This window comes from Lytechinus variegatus, chromosome 3 (assembly GCF_018143015.1).
Source record: "Lytechinus variegatus isolate NC3 chromosome 3, Lvar_3.0, whole genome shotgun sequence".
In the NCBI taxonomy this organism is placed as follows: domain Eukaryota; kingdom Metazoa; phylum Echinodermata; class Echinoidea; order Temnopleuroida; family Toxopneustidae; genus Lytechinus; species Lytechinus variegatus.
The window spans coordinates 60,389,649-60,410,146 of NC_054742.1; the positions used below are offsets into that span (position 1 = coordinate 60,389,649).

The window sequence follows — 20,498 nt, forward strand, 5'->3', positions numbered from 1 at the left end:
CCTTTTTTTCAGTGAGAAGATATATTTGATCATCGATTGGGTTGAAGTATGTATCCTGTTGGATTCTGGTATCTCCTACTTTCAAATCTTCATACAGTCTAGCATTTGTGGAACTGCTGATCTGGACCTTTAACGTAATGAGTGTATGGTATTGGGAACGATATAAGTGTGCTTCACCAGGGGCCAGTAACACAAATAGCACAAAGCTTAGCAATGATCGCAGAACATTTTTCGATAATTGATTGCATTGTCTATGTATGTCCAATCAATCGTGAAAATCAAGCATAAGATACATGTAATTGCTAACCTTTGTGTTACAGGACCCTGGTTTCATAAAGTGCATTAAGGCTCAATATTTTGCAGGCAATATTGCATTAAAAAAATATATTCATTCATAATGTGGCAATCCAGCCAGCATTCATAAACAGTTTTTGTGGACACAGACAAATCTGAGCATCAAATGCTGCATGCATGCTACCTGTTGCTTATCAACAATGTTCACACACACGCCCATATAAAATGTACTGTACAACCCAATATTAGGTGAATGCATATCTAGGATTATTAAAGGAACATGATATTGATTACCAATAAAAAGAAATCTAGAAAAAATAAAAAAGCGCAAAGAACCTACCTTAAGAAGATTTCCATTGCCTGTACCTATGAGGGCTACTGTGTTGTCTTCTTCAGTCACTGTAGTGATTGAAGTCGTCAGTTTATCATCAAATGTAATGACAGGATCAACCTCAAGGGGTGTGGTTCCTCTGGCGTACTTGTACCACAATGTGTTACACACGTCAGGGTTGGTGGTAGACTGCAATAAATGACAGTATTGGAATTACCAGGTCAAAATCATAATGTGTGAATCATCAAGAAATATCAGATCACCAAGAAATGATGAAAAACAGTTAATGGGCATTTTCACGCTAAATGGCGTTACATGGCACAATTTTACACACTTTTCATTGTGTGTATGATTATCTCTTATACAACAAATGATTGGAGTTTGCTTAAAAGCAAACTCCCATCATTTGTTCTTTTAGAAATAACCATACACACAATGAAAAGTGTGTAAAATTGTGCCATGTAACATTAGTTACCGTGAAAATGCCCTAATGATGATTAATAACTAGACAATGTGCATTTAATTAAATATAAAATCTTATATCTGGATCTCTAAAAGATACATGTACTTTGTACATTTACATTTTTACCAATTTAAACAGATTTTAAAATTTAAAGGCAATTGAAGTCGTACCTGACATCAAGTACATGTAGCACCTGTACATGAATGTGAATAATCAGAGTATCCATAGACAAGAATAACCTTAACAATTTCATCAAAATCAGCCGTGAAAGTTACAATGTTTGCTATCTCATGCATGAACTGAACGATCCCACTTACATGTACAGTTGAAGTTTAAACTCTGGTAAATTTATTATGATCTATTTAGTCATTATAAAAAATATCTAATAAATGCCTTTCTCATGTGGTTTCTATGTGGTTTCACTTACAAAAGAGCTGCATCTGGATTGTAAATGCCGTACTCCATGCATCTCAACATTTCCTTTACTCATACAATCAATCGCTGCCGTTCGAAACTTTTCAATGATATCAGACATCTTGTATATACACAGAGCAGAGTTAGCAGGATCAGCAATTCGATCTGAGCGTCCATCGGCCTCGGTAAACACAGCATACAGCAGATGATCATCTTCACTGATGTTGAAAGATTCACGAAGATCTTTCCCAGGCAGACTCACCTCAATGGCCTGAATAAGGTTGTAGGTTCTGCCGTTACCTGAAGAGCACTTCAGCTGAACTTCCGTAAATGAATCTAGGCTGTCGGCCCCTTGACAAACCCTGTTGATCTTAGATATATAATCATGATCTTCCGTTGGATCATTGCCGATAAGCTGCTGCTGATATGTCACAAAATAAGTGAACCCATCCAGTTCAAATCCATCAACAAACTTTAGTGCAAATGAAACCGCTTGTGCGGTACTGCTCTGCGCACTGAGTTTTTCCTGCAGGGTGAAAGGATTCAGGCCTAGTTTGGTGATGTATGTGAGAGATTGATCAGGTAAATCCGGACTTACTCCGACGTACATGGAACTCTCGTGGAGAACAGCCACTGCTGGGGTCTGTGGGTTGATCACTGTCCTCTCGTACTCGTCAAAATAGGATATGTTGGAAAGATCATGAAACCGGCATTGGCGTGAAAAACTGTCACAGCTGATCAGCTTTTCTGTAGGAAGGGGCGCAACGACCAGGATCTTATTGAAGTTATCACAGGTTTCCGAGGCTAGACATTCTGGTGCAGTACTCACATTCTCCCGTAACCTCAAATCTGACTGCAGATGAAACAAGGAGTTTTTAGCTCCTATGTAAATATCCCTTGTACTTACATCCACCGCAAGGTGGGAAAATTGTGGATTGTCTTCTCCGCTGGTGAACTCTACGGGTCCGTATGCATCCAGAGACCCGACAACACCATAGGGGTGCTGTGTAAAGATGATGAAACATAGAACCATGCTCATTAGCATATAAAGTTTGGTAGTTCTTTCATTGTGTGTTGCGTGTAGTAATAAACTGCGCCGCACTCTTTGCTCCAGCTCCATGATGCCTTCTAGCACCTCCTCTTGTTTTCTCTGAAGATTGTTTCCTGGGTTGAAAAAGAAAAAAAGAAGAAACATTAGTTTGTACTGTTTTTTTTTACTCATAGCTGCATGTAAGATGAATGAGATAACTAGTCGGCCTTCATGTGACTCTGACCAAGTAGAATCTCTTGGGACCAAAGAAATCTGTTGGACTCTCAATAGGTAAAAAGAAGTTGTTTGATGTGCATAATTTCTGGTATGAATATAATGTTTGGCAATTATGGCTTATTACAGGATGCCTAGACTACCCTATTAAAAGGCACAATCATGCATGTACAGTATTAACTTTAAAATCATTCATTGTGAGTTACATGTACTCAAATATTTGAACCAAAAATTATACATTAGCAAGAATTGTTTAATTTTTGAAGGGGGGGATTGATTTTCAATCAAAATCAAAACTGATTTTGGAAAATTAGGAGTTTAGACATGGTCTTATAAAAAAAGATTTGAGCCTGTACAAGTAGGTTATTAAGGGGCTAACATCCTACTTTCAACATCCTACTTCTGTCCACTACATGAGCAAAATCGTTTTTTCTTATTTGGTGCTCAGATTTATCTGTGTCCCCTACAGTGGACATACAATGAGTCTCAAAAAGCTTTTTTTTGGACCAGATCTGTATACAAATACATATACATGTACATGCAGGTGGTTTAAATAAAGAATAAATAAATCAGCTGTTATTTACTCCCCATGCTGGTACATGTACCTCAGATGAAATGTGACTGCAGCATAATGCGCTGTTTCGGCATGGGCATTACACTAGAAAGTAGAAAGTAAATCTGATCATTTCAAACTGAAAAGTTAGTGATAAGCCAGGGTGAGTGACACTGGCTGGAAGGATACGGTCATGGTACATGTACCTCCATGCATACACTGTACATCAGCGCGCCACACAGGCACTAGTCTGACGGTCCCAGACCAGTAAGAATTGCTGTCCGACCAGTAACTTTTCAGAAATAGCCAGATTTACTGGACCAACATGACCAGCAAAAAATATATAAAAATTAGATGATATTTTCTGCTCTTTCTTTTGTAAATCACAAAAATGGCTCTCATGAATGTTGCGTGTGCATACCGTTGGCATAGGTTGTTTTTTTTTTTGGGGGGGGGAGGGCAAGGGGTAATAAAAGCAATAAAGACAGCAAAATAAACTCAAAGTTCTTTTTTATGTTTTTCTCTACTTTTGCGGACCAGTATTAAAATTGAACAAGTGGAATGCCTCTGGCCGTCTCACCTGCATCACGCGGTTCAATATAGCAGCAGTGCTGACTTTGAATACTACTTTAACTCGCACAAGATGTTAGTGATACATGGTAATTCTTATGTCCACTTATTATGAACTAGACCAATAAACTTACAGAGAAATGGTTATTCAACAAAAAACCTCAACATGGCCAAAGTTCATTGACCTTACATGACCTTTGACCTTGATCATGTGACCTGAAACTCGCACAGGATGTTCAGTGATACTTGATTACCTTTATGTACAAGTTTCATGAATCAGATCCATAAACTTTCAAAGTTATGATGGTAATTCAACAGATACACCCAATTCGGCCAAAGTTCATTGACCTTTGACCTTGGTCATGTGACCTGAAACGCGCCCAGGATGTTCAGAGATACTTGATTACTCTAATGTCCAAGTTTAATGTACTAGACCAATAAACTTTGAAAGTTATGATGGTAATTCAACAGATACCCCCGATTCGGCCAAAGTTCATTGACCCTAAATGACCTTTGACCTTAATCATGAGACCTGAAACTTGCACAAAATGTTCAGTGATGCTTGATTACTATTGTGTCCAAGTTTCATAAATCAGATCCATAAACTTTCAAAGTTATGATGGGAATTCAACAGAAATCCCCGATTCGGCCAAAGTTCATTGACCCTAAATGACCTTTGACCTTTGTCATGTGACGTGAAACTCATGCAGGATGTTCAGTGATACTTGATTAACCTTATGTCCAAGTTTTATTAACTAGGTCTATATACTTTCTAAGTTCAATGTCATTTCAAAAACTTAACCCCAGGTTAAGATTTCGATGTTGATCCCTCCAACATGGTCTAAGTTCATTGACCCTAAATGACCTTTGACCTTGGTCATGTGACATGAAACTCTAATAGGATGTTCAGTTATACTTGATTAACCTTATGGCCAAGTTTTATTAACTAGGTCCATATACTTTCTAAGTTATGACGTCATTTCAAAAACTTAACCTCAGGTTAAGATTTGATGTTGACGCCGCCGCCGTCGGAAAAGCGGCGCCTATAGTCTCACTTTGCTTCGCAGGTGAGACAAAAACCCCAACATGGCCAAAGTTCATTGACCTTACATGACCTTTGACCTTGATCATGTGACCTGAAACTCGCACAGGATGTTCAGTGATACTTGATTACCTTTATGTACAAGTTTCATGAATCAGATCCATAAACTTTCAAAGTTATGATGGTAATTCAACAGATACACCCAATTCGGCCAAAGTTCATTGACCTTTGACCTTGGTCATGTGACCTGAAACGCGCACAGGATGTTCAGTGATACTTGATTACTCTAATGTCCAAGTTTAATGAACTAGACCAATAAACATTCAAAGTTATGATGGTAATTCAACAGATACCCCCAATTTGGCCAAAGTTCATTGACCCTAAATGACATTTGACCTTAATCATGAGACCTGAAACTTGCACAAAATGTTCAGTGATGCTTGATTACTATTGTGTCCAAGTTTCATAAATCAGATCCATAAACTTTCAAAGTTATGATGGGAATTCAACAGAAATCCCCGATTCGGCCAAAGTTCATTGACCCTAAATGACCTTTGACCTTTGTCATGTGACGTGAAACTCATGCAGGATGTTCAGTGATACTTGATTAACCTTATGTCCAAGTTTTATTAACTAGGTCTATATACTTTCTAAGTTCAATGTCATTTCAAAAACTTAACCCCAGGTTAAGATTTCGATGTTGATCCCTCCAACATGGTCTAAGTTCATTGACCCTAAATGACCTTTGACCTTGGTCATGTGACATGAAACTCTAAAAGGATGTTCAGTAATACTTGATTAACCTTATGGCCAAGTTTTATTAACTAGGTCCATATACTTTCTAAGTTATGACGTCATTTCAAAAACTTAACCTCAGGTTAAGATTTGATGTTGACGTCGCCGCCGCCGCCGTCGGAAAAGCGGCGCCTACATGTATGTGACATGAAACTCTAATAGGATGTTCAGTAATACTTGATTAACCTTATGGCCAAGTTTTATTAACTAGGTCCATATACTTTCTAAGTTATGACGGCATTTCAAAAACTTAACCTCAGGTTAAGATTTGATGTTGACGTCGCCGCCGCCGCCGTCGGAAAAGCGGCGCCTATAGTCTCACTCTGCTTTAACAGGTGAGACAAAAACTGGGTATCTACTGGTCCGACATGAACAGGATGGACCAGTAGGAAAAAAAGGGTTAGTGTGGGGCCCTGCATACTATTAAAGCAGCGATTGAAAATCCCCCCCCCCCTCCCCTTCCTCGATGTCCAACTATGCATGTGGGCCTATACAAAATATGCAGATGCTTCAGAGGTCTCAATGAAATACATGTATATATATACAGCACAGTAGTTCCGGAACAGTATCAACCTTGGTCATCAACTCACACATAACAACAGAACTCAGTGCATGAGGTTTGAATCATGTACATGTAGTTTAATGTTCGTCAAAGAAGTGAGTTGTTTGGTATTGGCCTAGTACATGCAACATGGAGTTACCGTTTTATTCTGATTGATATAAACTCCATGCATACATGTACTTTTGCAAAAATTGTACAAACTGTGGTGTTTACTACATTTATTTCCCCCATTTAAAAAGTTACATGGCATTTTTAGAAATTCCAGTGAAATACTGTATGAGAGCTTGTGCTGATCACAGTGCACACATAATGCATAGTCTATGGGATTTTTTTAAGGACCCCCCCCCCCCTTCTTTCCCTACATGTAGCTACTTAAAGTCCACCTCAGAAAAATGTTGATTTGAATCAACAGAGAAAAATCAGACAAGTACAATGCTGAAAATTTCATCAAAATCGGATGTAAAATAAGACCCCTGTTACATCTGAAAGTTTCCTACCCGAGACCCGACCGAGTCCACTTGCAACCTTGACTGGATTATTGGTGGATTAGCTTCGCGAACGGACCGAGTCCGAAATGTGGTCTGTTTACATTACAGTGTTCATTCCCTCCCCTTTCGCCCTATCTGTACTGTTTCGAGCGGCATCCGATTGCTGACACTTTTAAAAGGCACTTTCGATCTAGGCTCCGAATAATTCGAGCGCGCTAATTGAAGTTACCCAAGATTCTGAAAGAATGCTGATGATCCCAGCAGTCGTTGAAGATATGATCGACTTGAAAAGGAAACGTTTAAAATGCTTCTTTTCACTAAATCAAAGACTTTATCAATCACAATTCACATGTCGCATGCCGCAAAAACATTCGAAGAACGACGGGGCTGGGGAGGGGAAAAGCGCGCGCTATGACGTAATTTGACAGCTGGCGAACGGACCGAGATAGGTTCGAAAGCTTGTGTGCGTTTACATCTACGAATCGGTGGACGGGGCCGGCCCGATACCTACCCGAGACTACCTCTGGATGTGGTCTCGGGTAGGTTCGCTAAAAGGTGGCCAGAGGTACATGTAGGTTTGGGATGTTTACATCTGATTTCTTTCCCACCCGAGGTAGGCCCCGGGCCGGCCCGAGGTAGGGAATCTCTCAGATGTAACAGGGGTCTAAGAAAGTTATGACATTTCAAAGTTTCGCTCATTTTTGACAAAATACATGTAGTTATATGAACGAGCCAGTTACATCCAAATGAGAGAATCGATGATGTCACTCACTTACTATTTCTTTTGTTTTTTATTGTTTGAATAATAAAATATTTCAATTTTTAAGAATTTGACAATTAGGACCTCCTTGCCTGAAGCACAAAATGTTAAAATAATGGAATTCCATGTGTTCAGGGAGGAATGAAACTTCATTTCACATGACAATGACGAGAAAATAAAAATATTTCATATTTCATATAATAAAATACAAACAAAATATTGAGTGAGTGATGTCATCAACTCTATCATTTGGATGTACATGTAATTGGCTCGTTCATATTACTATGTTGTTAAAAATAAGCGAAAATTATTTATCATAACTTTCTTATTTCACATCCGATTTTGATGAAATTTGCAGTGTTATGCTGTTGAATTTTTCTCTTTTTTTTCAAATCAAGTTTTTGTTGGGGTGGACTTGTCCTTTAACAAACATCCTGATTTCTTGTTACCAGTATTCAAATTGACTTGATTCTAAGAACCAGGAGAATCCACCTGGGATTCAGAGAAAATTCCAAAGAAACAAACAAACTCGCAAATCATATCCACCTGATGGCTTTGACCTCATTTCTCTGTTAGTGGGTAAATCCACAAGTCAATGTTAATGACCCTATGATCAGGACCTATATTTCACCCCCCCCTCCCAATATAAAGAGGTCTTGTAGGTTCCCTATAAAAGGGGAATCAAATTTATATGAAAAAATTGTCTTAAAAGAAAAAGAAAAATAAATGTAGCAGATGAGTGTGGAGCGGACATGAATTCCACTTTATGATTATAAAAGTTTTGATTTTGTTGAATGTCACTCTTTCTTCAAGCATCAGGTCAGTAGTGGGCAATTCCATGGAAAATGTTCACTTTAGAGAAAAAATGAAGTTTCAGATTTCACTTCAGCAGTCAAATTTTCTTAAAAAGTAATCTATAAAGTCTCAATTTCCAATAGAAAAATCGCAATATTGATAAAATTTTGTCGTTTTTTCCATCATCAAAAAAATAGAATAGTAAATTGCAAAATGTAAAAAATGTGGCTATTTTTAAACAATTCATCTTTCCTGTCTTTACTAAAAGCAAACAAGGTCCCAGAGGTCTCTTTTAACTTTTGAATAGTTGATTAATGTTTAAATCAACAGAAAATAATCGTTAAATTTTATGCCATTCATCAATTTTAGAGAAATCTGTCTTCAGATTTGTGTGATTTCTTTACCATTATCAGTGTCATGTCCGTTACGTTTTTCACTTAAAGTTTTCACAGCTTACAGGAAATTTGTCTAAAGGTACTGCAGATTCAGATTCTATGTTAGAGTTAAACCCCCTACCATGTGTAGCAATCATTTTCCCTTACCACTTCTCATTTTCATAAAAATGGCGTAACGGACATGACAATTCGCGTAACGGACATGACGCCTTATATATGGCAAAAGGCAGCATTCACAAAAACAAAATATTAGGCTCAGTGTCACAGACTGAGGTCAGCCTCAATTGTTTGAGGATAGCTGAATGTAATATTTCCTAGAATCTGCATGTCATTCAAGCTATTTTTAGAAGTTGGTGAATGATGAAAGTTCAGCTCTTGTTCTGGTAGATTTTTCTGAGAATTAACGGTATGCCACATAATATTAGGATAAGATGCAGCTAGATCTGGCAACATACTCAGATCACAATCTGCATCATTTGTGTTTGAACAAACATTTGATTATCTTAGGTTTTTGCACTGACAGTTTGGAGCATTATAAAACTCCAACTTGTGAATTCATGATCATTGATGATATTACTTCAAAGTATCTGACTTTCACCAACCTCGACATACTTCTTCAGTGATGGCATGGGCTCACATTTAAAAGCAAGTTTGTATTCGGATATCTGTGTTACATGATGTAGCTCTATGAATCCATGAATCTACAGTGGCACTTCTTTGCAGTATCACAAAGCAAAGGGGCCGTGGAAAGAATGTGGCGCGATCAATAAAGTATGTCATCATAGTAGTATTTTGGTCAGCCATAATCAAGATTTGAATGATGTATCTTCAATTGTACACAAGCAGCGCGGACAATACAACAAAATTAGATACAGCCACATTTGTCAGCAAGCAAGATCGTGCGATTAAGAACATCCAAGATTTGATGAAAGGATGATTATACTCAGGATGATAGTTATTTTGAATGAAAAAAAAAATCTCAGATAGCTATTTACAAATATTCCGATTACTTTTAGACTCATACATAATCGATAATGAAAGACTGGTTTCCAGGTACTGCTATTTAATTTTTATTAAAATACTTTTTAATACCATTTTTTGTAATCTTAAAACTGACATTAATACGAGTACATGTTCTTTTAATATCATACAATACATTCCATAATATGTTCATCTTGGATTTATACAGGTCTGGTATATTTTGTTTTCTTCTCACAAAAAATGAGATTTGGTCTGCTCAGTGTGCAGTAGTGGTATGATAAACATTGTATTCAATATAAAATTATCACTTAGGCTATAGCTATTAAATTAATGATACCTGCTAATAATATCTACATATTTTTCTTTAGAGTGTTAGTAAAGGTACTTTGCTGTTACATAATTACTTTCATTATTCATATTTCTTTCATTTTCAAACTAAGAAGTGCTGATGAAGTTCACTTCATAAGGGTGTCATGTCCGTTACGCTAGTATATTATCAAATATTAAGGCATGAATAAAAAATAATCTTTTCTATCAACTTTTTCTCCTTTAATTAGGTGTGGTGGATGGTAGTAACTTGAAAATACTCATTAACTGTTGTTAACCGGTGTAAAATTAATTTTTCTAAATATTTTTTTGTTTTATAAATATTGTACAAAAAGACCCCCTCTCAAATTGCAAAATAATAGGAGATATTACAGATTACCAGTTATGATATGTCTCTCTAACCTCTAGCCTTAACATGTAAACAATTAGACTTGTACCATATCTTGTAACAAAATAATTATATTCGCTTACAAAAAGTGGACGAAACTGTCATGTCCGTTACGCTTCGTGTGTCATGTCCGTTACGCTACATTTTGAGCTAGGAATACAGAATGCACTGCAAAACTGTTGTTTAAACACCATTTTATGGATAGAGCATGATCTTAAGATTAAATTAACACTAACGTCAGGTGCATGCAATCTAAGAATTCACAGGAATTTTGATAAGCAATAGGAGGTAAAAATGCTTCGTCCATTTCGTGTCATGTCCGTTACGCTCACGAAGAGTGCAATTTCTCCGCAACTGTTCAACGAAACGATTTGACATTTTATGTGTATGTAACAAATACTTAAATGTGTCTGATAAGCTTAGTAACAATTATCAAAAGACTGCTAATTCTACTGTATAACTCTTTGAATTACAAAAATTTGTCTGAACGTCATGTCCGTTACGCTGGAATTGACCTAGTACATGTACTCTGGCTTATTGTAAAAAGTTCTACTGTACATGTGGGCATTTCAAATACATGTTGGTGCTTTCAGACTGTTCAAGAAGGAATTCTCTATAATATATCAAAAGTTTTCCTCTGTCTGATGTAACCCAAATCCCCCATCACTAAATACCCACTTTTTGGCATTGTGAAAATAAATCACTTGTCATGTACACAAGCACTCCTGGCAAAATTATGAAAACTTCGCAGGACGTGGGTGCTGTAAAATACTGTACATGTAGGTTGTTTCCCTGAGCTGGCGATTTTTGATTCACATGCCTGTGACTTCTGTATTGACCTGTTTCATACATACACACCCTTCTCAGTGTGGAAATGTTATATGTACACAACCATGTATTGAACTTTTAATTTCTTGAAAATTGATTCTTTATTAAAAATGGTGCTTGGACTGATGTCTTTCATACAAATGTAGATCAGTTTGCGGAACATGGAGAATTCATTTAATAAAAAAAAAAATGGTGAGTATTGTATGTGACGTTATTGTTTCCCTCGTTTGCATATTGTCCAAGTTGTCCACAATACATGTGAATGTATTCCTTACTTGCTTTGTAGGCCCATCACATATTTTACATTAAATACACTGTTCAGCTTTTTCTAATTTCATTTAAAAAATGAACTTTTTGATATGGTGAACTTCCCTTTTTTTAAATAGAATATACTTCCATTTGAATTGTGCCTGGAAAACACCTGCCTGCAACTACATAGACCCCCCCCCATCTCTCCTCTGATTGTTCAGCCCCAGCAGCTGTACAGTATGAACAATCACAGAAGTCTGCATTTTATTGGAATGTCTAGAATTAGCTTGTACTTTGTAACCTCCTGGAAGAAAAATACAAGAAAACTCTTTGAAAGAGCGACCCTGGGTCTCTTTGAAATATGTCTGTCATTATGAAGAATTGTGTTCATCCATTGTTAAAACCTATTCTGATTAGCACAGATTTCATCAACCTTGAACTTATTGACAAGATTCAAGCTGAATGATGGCGGTGACTGCACTGTACTTTTTAAAAAGCCAAGCTAGTCTAGCCTATGTCTGTGTGAAATAGAACAGACTTTCCTGTGACTGAATGCATTCATTTCGACCCCCTCTCCTTGCCCCCCCCCCCAACAAAAAATAATAATTGTAATTAAATGTACACTAAAATTACATTGACACATTCTCTTTTTCAATAAACTCTACAAAGTCTGCATACATGTAATTGCACAGGGTCTACAAACATACATTGAAAGTGAAAATACCTGTGGGCCTATTTAATATGGGTATTGCTTTATCTTCAAGAAACCATACATGTACAACATGTCTACAAACTGTTGTACACATGTATGACAATGGTCAATTTATGCTGGCCTTCATGATGGCTTCATCGCATGAAAACACATGCAGGGCTACTATACATCATACCAAGGAGATACATGTATTTCCTACATGTACCTCTTAATAGTACAGCACATGATACAGAATGTACATGTACATGTAGGTCTGTTGGCACCAATATGAAGTGTGAGTGTACATATATACATGTACAATGTAGGCCTAAATGTAAATAGGATTTAAATTCTCTTTGCCTGAATCACCATGGATCCAAATTTAGAACAGCCTGGACTTGTCCATTGTTACAAACAGACACAAAATGAAGGTACACTTTAAAGTTTCATATTGTATTTGTATAAAGCAAGAAGCTCCTACTGTAGGCCTACATTACGTATTTTCCAACATTACAGGTACATGTATAGGCCTACACGTTTATCAAACTGACAAGTTCAAGGTATATGTGCAACTATACACTTCAAAATTCAGTATGAGCATGCCCAATTATAATGAAGACAACAATGATGATTTACTGAGAGCAAACAAGACGCTTGCACAATACACACGTGGGGAATTCCAAGCAAATCACGATAACAAGTAGACCTACATATTTGTAGGTCCCGGTTGGTGCACATTATATAGTCTGTAAAAATAATATTCTTTAAAAATTATGTAAATATAGGCCGACATGTGATCCTTTAGCCTTTTTGATATGTTTAGGATTATTTATATAGGCTGTTAAGGCATTTCAATACAGCATGAAATGATCACGACTTTCCAAACCAGTACCCACAGATCTACATCCATGGACATAATTTTTAGTATGAACACTATACAATCAACATTTGAAAATTGAGCATTATGTACAGTATTAGCCTACATTTTTGTGCAAGCTTATGTTCCACTACTACATGTAGTACTGCATATACATGGAGGCTCTATTTTTCAAGTGCATCAAGAAATTGAGAATATAATGTGGTTTGAAAAGGCAAGCCTGAATTTTTTTTTAGCTCTGCCAAATCTACTTAATGATTTATAATAGTTTCACAGTATTAACGTACATATAGGCTTGCATCTACATGTACAGTACATGTAGGCCATGTACATGAGATGATGTCATACATTGAACACCCCCCCCCCACCACTCAAACAAAAAAATGTTAAAATGTTGAGGATGATCTCCATTCTTCAACAAGTTTACAATTGTCCAAGGTTTTCAAAAGTAAGGTTCTGACTTCAGAGGAACTCTGCACCTGAATAGAAATGAGATATATGTAGGCCTAGATTTGAAAGTTCCATACATGTAAATCAAAACAGTCTACAAATGTTTTTGACAAAGTGCAATGCCCTCCCAATGGAAATGGACACAAATGAAATACTTCCATTCCTTGTCCAAACAGGATATTGGGTTGACCCACAAAATGAACAATACTGCATGTACATTGTACTTACATGTACTACATGTAGTGCTTATTAATTACATGATCAGCAGGGGCATTTCATATCATCAATTCAATAGTTATAAACATAGCCCTAATCTGTCTTCTGAGATGGTGAGCATGTACATGTAGGCCTTCATGTACGGAAGAGTCGAGAGTGGGGTAATTGAGGCCCTGGGGTAAATGAGGCCCCCATTGAGTTTTTACAATGTAGTTCACTGCTCAAGTGTACCAGTATCAGTGATTGCTATTTGCATGGTATTTGAGATAATTCCTTAGCTCATATCTTGAGCACATGGTTCAATATACTGGCCAGGAGGAGCGCAAACCCACCTGCATCTCAAAACCACAAATTTTGAAAAATTAGCATCACCACTTTATAGAGAGGCAAGTTCAGTACCCACCAAGTTTAACTTTTTGTATTAAGACATTATTGAACATGCCACTGACTACTACATGAATATATACATGTAGTTGTATGGTAAAATTCATCACTTTCCCTTTCTTTCTGACTGGAAGCCTATGAACTTAATATGCCCAATGATGGGGCAAAGGAGCCCCCCCCCCTCCTGACTAAAACGTTGTTAACACTGCATGGTATTACCGGTAAACAGTAAAATGCAGTGTAGACATCTCCACACTTGTACACTAAAAGTGTCCATTTCCAATAGAACATGTATTAAAAATGAGTGAGTGGCCTACTATCTACACAATCAAATCATTGAAACAACAATGATCATTTTTTCCAATGATATTGAATATATTAATAAATAATATTAATAAATGTGGGCCTTTGGGAAAATAATCAAATTAATCTTGAGATGTTTTATAAAACCAACTGAACTACATGTATATTTACTTTTGACAAAGCCTCATTTGCCCAATTTTGATGGGACAAATAAGGCCTTCTGACAACAATGTTTAATGCTCTTTAATAAGCAAATGATACCCCTTTCATAAACCCCATTAAAATGAATTAGGCGGCTAATAGCAGCATAATTTGGTCGTAAAATTGGAGGAGGGCAAGAGTTATCCGCATTACTCTGATGCTGCTATTATCCGCATAATAGCAGCATCGGGACAAGATTTTGAGTTTATGAACGCATTTCCAAATAATGCGGATAATTGCCATGGTGCGGTCACAAGGTCACCCTTTTCAAACACAACCGCATCGGAGGGGGCGTGTCCAGTTGTCATGGCGATTATCCGCCTTTTTCATTACGGGCGCTCGTAAAAATAATGCGGCTTATTTTCGGAGTTTATGAACGCAATTTTTATTGAATTATCCGCATTACTCTTAGGCGGCTAATTGGAGGATAGGTTTATGAAAAGGGTATGAGATTGACTACTTTTCATATTTCTATTGGATAATGTAGGTCTACTGTAGTGTAGAACAAGTATTAGACATGTTTCTCTTGCAGTCCTACTATGCATCTTGGAATTATGGAAAAGGCCTTTACCCCCACTCTCCCCTATACATGTACATGTACATCCCCCATAAATTGTACAGTGTACATACATGTAGCTGGGTTTAAAGATTTTTTTTTTTACATAAAACGTGGTTAGAATAGAGCAACAATAGAGGTGCCGTTCATTTACATGTACAAATGTATGTCTAGATCAACAGATGCTAGAACTTTGTATAGACAATGATTTGAAATCATATAATTGAATCTCAAATTAAATCTCTTAAACAAATATAATGACAACACAAAAACAAACGTACAACAAATAGACAGAACGAACAAATCACAAACATGCAGTAAAGATACACAAATGACAAAGGAAAATCAAAACATGCCACAGAGGGAAAACAAACAACTGTCTAGTGTCTAGCCTACAAAAGTATTAAAGTACAAACTGTACACACGAAGCAGTACAGCCTAACGTCCTTCTTCTCCCGAACTGTTTGTGAGTGAACCTGCAGGCTGCACTCCAGTGTAGTCCTACATCTTTCTGCACTCCCCTACAGGAGATCAATGCAGTGAACTTTGCACGAGAGACTCCCCGAGGAGACAGCTGCCTCACAGTCTGTGCAGTGCAAGCTTCAACTCCAGCAAACAATCACATTCCCTTGCTTACTCACGAGACATCTATTTGGCGTATGAATTCCAGCCCCCTTTGGAAAATACATAATGGGTTTTTCTCAGGCAATAAATATTGTCAGTTTATCCTTTTACAATGTTAGGGCCTACACTGTACATCAAAACATACTGTACAACATACACGTAGCAAGCTTTTTGTGGCAGCCAAGAACCCTACATGCTACATGTACAATGCAAATTAATTTTCAAGAATACATGTAGAATACACTACAGAGATTTTTGTTTGTAAACTTTTTTTAGGCCCTATAACAAATTTGAACCCAGTGCAGCTCCATGTACATATATATCACTGCACCAGTTGCACAGAACAAAAACAATTTCCAAATGGATTTTTCTCTCTTTACTGTATATGTACTACATCAAACTGGAGATTATTTTCACCAAAGCAGAGCTGCCAACCTGAACAAGAACATTTCAGTATTTTCAAGGCTGAAATCAGTATTTTGGTGAGGAAATTACATACTGTAATGTAGTATTTTCACAGGAATACCATAGGACAACACATAAACTGAAAATTAAGAAATTAGTATTTTGCATGAAACCATCAGTATTCTTCTCTATTTTAAGTACTAAATACGGAAAATCAGTACTACTTGGCAGCTTTGCCAAAGCTTGAATTTACCTTCAGGTACGTAATGAGGGCGATCTCATAAATCATGTGTTGTGCACAAGTTTCATTAAAAAACTGGTATGCAGAATAATATGGATAAACTCATTTGTGTGTGTGTGTGTGTGGTCTCTTGACAAACAAGTTTATTATTTTCTTTACAGTTCTAAAGAACATTAATTATGGTGCCATCGACTTAACATGTACCTTGCCAATATAGCGTTATACATGTACATGCATTTATTTCAAAATCAACTTTGCCCTTTACTTCATGTCTTGCCCCTAAAACTTTAAATAAGACTCATTATGCCACTGACCCTCCCCCCAATCTATTTTTAAAAAAGAGCCCCCCCAACAATGAATATCAATCAACACCCATATACCACCAATTTTGAGTGCCCCCCCCTCCCGGAATTTTAAAGTGGGTCATTGCTCTTTTAATAGGGGTTAAAGTTGTGAATGTAAAGCATCATGGACATTATGGTGCATTAGTATGTAATGTCCATGACGCTCATTTGCATATTTTGCAGTTGGTTATAATTTTTTTTTCTGCTCAAGAGATTGCTTGTGATAAACTTAAATAGATTTGAAGTATCAATAATATAATCCTTTTTGCTGAGGAGTAACAAAACTAATTACATGTAGCATAAAATGTTATGGACATTTATACATTATACACATTAAATGCATAGTAAATGGAAGAAAATTAACAAAGAAAAAATACCCTTCAAAACTAGTAATGGCATTTATGGAAAACGGGGGAAAAGAATTGAATTAAGTTTAGATATGAATGGCCCAGACATTATCTCACTTTATACCAGTTGAAAATAATGACTGGAAATAAATTTCTTTTTTTGTTTAGGTCAGGACCAAGTATCTTGGAATGGCCCATTTACAAATTTTGGCAAAATACACAATTTGCATTGATTTCTACATGAATTCACATTTTTGAGCAGTTTTAGGTCTGGCATGCACTTACATATGTACAGTGTAGTAACACTGCATAAATTTGTAACATCATACCCAGGCATCCAACAAGCATTTAACAGTAATACTGAAAATTTCATCAAAATTGGATGTAAGATAAGAAAGTTATGACATTTTAAAGTTTCACTTAATTTCACAAAACAGTCAAATGCACATCCTGGTCAGTATGCAAATGAGGAGACTGATTACGACAGAACGTCATCCTCATCACTCACTATTTCTTTTGTATTTCATTATATGAAATATTCAAATTCCTCCTAACAAGTAACTACAGAAGTAAATAAGGAATGATTATTTTATGATTATAAATTTAATATTACATGGTTCAGTCAAGTTGGTCCTTATTCATTGTAAAATCTGTAAAAATCGTCTAGATCTAGGACTAGGCCTAATTTAAACAATAAAAACACACAAGAGATAGTGAGTGAGGGACATCGACTCCTTCATTTGCATGTCACTGAGTTGTGCATATATTTTTATCACTGTTTTGTGAAAAAGAAGCGAAACTCTAAAATGTCAGAACATTCTTACTTCGGTCTGCACATCCGATTTTGTTGAAATTTCCAGTGTTATGCTAGTTTGATTTTTCTCTATTTTTCATTATCATCGATTGGACCGAAATAAAGATTATTATTCTGTTTTTGGCCTAAAACGCACCAAAACAGGAAAAAATAAACTGATATTAGGGGGTAAAACAGTGAGTTACTTTGGCTGTCACGCAACTCCCACTTCCCTGGCCTGGTTGATCTGATTTTGATACATAAACATAAAACATATGGCCATTATCCCTGTACAGATCGAGATAGAACTTCAGGGCCCCGTCTTACAAAGTTATGATTGATCCAATCAATGTTAACTCTATTGAAATCCATCTGTGCCATAATTATTTTTACATATTTTAAAAATGTCCTTTGACTGTAAACAAAGTCAAAGACGAACACACCAAATTGTCAAGAAAACAATGAATTTATGTAATTTACGTCATATCTAGAAAACATTTAGCCTAGAACATTCATGCATTTTTGATGTTGATGTTCATAGTTGTGATTGATCAGATCAATCGCAACTCTTTCCTTTGTAAGACGGGGCCCAGGGATTTGCTTCTCGCGCTCGACCTCTACTAGTATAGAGTTACCCACTTGTTGTGTGTCCGGATGATCAATTTTACTTTTTTTAAAGTCATTTGGAAAAATTTACAAGCTACAAGGGAATTTTCATCAATTTTTAGTACAAAATGTTAGGAAATATTAATATAGAGAACAAAAGAGGAGATGATTACAAGTATTGAATAATTGAATTAATATTTTTAGTGTAATCCAAAGACAAAAAAGGAAGGCTTCAAAAGGATAAAGTGTCCGGACACCCGACCCCCATCCCACTGATCCCTCATGCACCTCGCCTTGCCTAGCCTAGCTGGCGCTGGCTTGGCCTTGGCTGCCTGGCCCTGCTGAGTCTGGAGTGGAGCCGTTTGCTTCACGACACAATCACCTGCAACTTCAATTCTACCTTACATTGCTCTGTCACTTCAAGGAATGAAGGTTTATTAGGAATCAAGAGTCAATGACAATGAATTTTCAATGAAGTTACTCACCAGTGCGGTGTTCGACGGCAATCACCCTAAACAGACAAAGTAAATCCAAACTAGAGATCCTCTCATTCACGTTACTGTGCTTTGGCATTGGCTTCAGGGCGATACTAGCCGACTATAGTGCTAGCTAGCTAGCTAGCTAGAGCTAGAGATCGAGTATACGGTACATACAGTACAGCGTACGCGTACCGTACCCGCGTCATAGAGATAATATACATCTCTATGACCCGCGTACGTTCGTACGCTGCAGGGCTGCGAGCTTGCTCGACGTTCGAGCTATCTTCTCTCACGATGCGCGTGCGGGCGTCTGCTGCGCTGCTGTACAAACCCTTGAATCGAGTTAACTTAGGGTCTGAATATGAAGCCTACCTTATCATGCACAAAATTTTCACTAAATCTATCAGAAGTTTTGGATTTGAGGCCGGAATTTTAAGATACCTATATATATATATTATATAAATAGTGTACAATCTATTGTACAATATACTGGATTATATGTACGACAAATATAAAATTATCCCGAGTGCAGGTTTATTTCACCGAGGCCGAAGGCCGAGGTGAAATAGGCTTGCACGAGGGATAATTTTATATTTGGAGTTCATATAGTCCAGTAATATTGTATGATAGAACGTTCACTATTTATTATAGTAAATAGATCCCTTAATCTAAGCCCCCCATCATGGATTTTGCCATCCAAAAATCGAAAGTTATACATATGTACAATATAACTTTTTGAAGGGAGGTCACGTGGTACAAATCCAGCCAATCACAGCTCGTATTTTACTACCACTATTTACTATATATTTATAGGACTGATTCTTATATTATAAAATGCAGGGGCCGAGGAAGACGGGGGGGGGGGGCATCAGCACTAACCCCCACTTTTTTCCCTGAAATGCAACAAGAAATTAATCATAGATTCCTCATTAACGACAGTGAAAACAAGGGGAGAGGGTATGGTATATGAAGTATAGAAGGGGCACACGGGTATTGACCCCTCCCCTCCTCCCCAAGTCAAGTACCCTAAGCAATCCAAATATACACCTCAAAAAGGGCTTTAAAACTTTCTCACTTAATTGGTCATTGTTAAGATCCCTTGAAGTCTTAGAGGCCTTTATCTCTATCCCACAATTCAATTTTTAAAAGGTAATTTTTAAGCTTACTCACTTTGCTCTTTCGTAGATAGAGTTTGCCCGTACCGTACGTCACGGTGTGCCCTCTATTTCGCTAATTACGCTGAAGGGGGATGGGTGGATCGGAGGGAAGGTCACGCCCTCCCATTTGCACCCCTGCTTTAAAAAAATCCCACAGTGCTGCGCCATTGGTAGGCCTACACGAAACCAAAATGAGTATGACAATTCTGCGGTATTTCCCATTTCTGCCAAAACCAAGACCCTTTAGGACACGGGTGTGGATTAATGTCCATGGCATGGTGGGGGGGGGGGGGGGTGACTGACACAAATATTGTTCTCTGTGAGG

The 20,498-nt window shown here is 37.1% G+C and overlaps 1 protein-coding gene across 1 annotated transcript in view; it reads right to left on the reverse strand.

Moving 5' to 3' along the window:
• Positions 1–19,133, reverse strand: part of LOC121411541 (plexin-A2-like) — a 92,857-nt gene extending 73,724 nt beyond the window's left edge. The window contains exons 1-4 of the mRNA XM_041604326.1: positions 19,023–19,133; positions 1,516–2,666; positions 635–814; positions 2–127 (exon numbers count right to left, since the gene is read on the reverse strand). Of these exons, the coding sequence (XP_041460260.1) occupies positions 2–127; positions 635–814; positions 1,516–2,666; positions 19,023–19,110 (1,545 nt within the window). The 5' untranslated portion in view covers positions 19,111–19,133. The remainder of the gene's footprint in view (position 1; positions 128–634; positions 815–1,515; positions 2,667–19,022) is intronic.
• Positions 19,134–20,498: the final 1,365 nt, after the last annotated feature.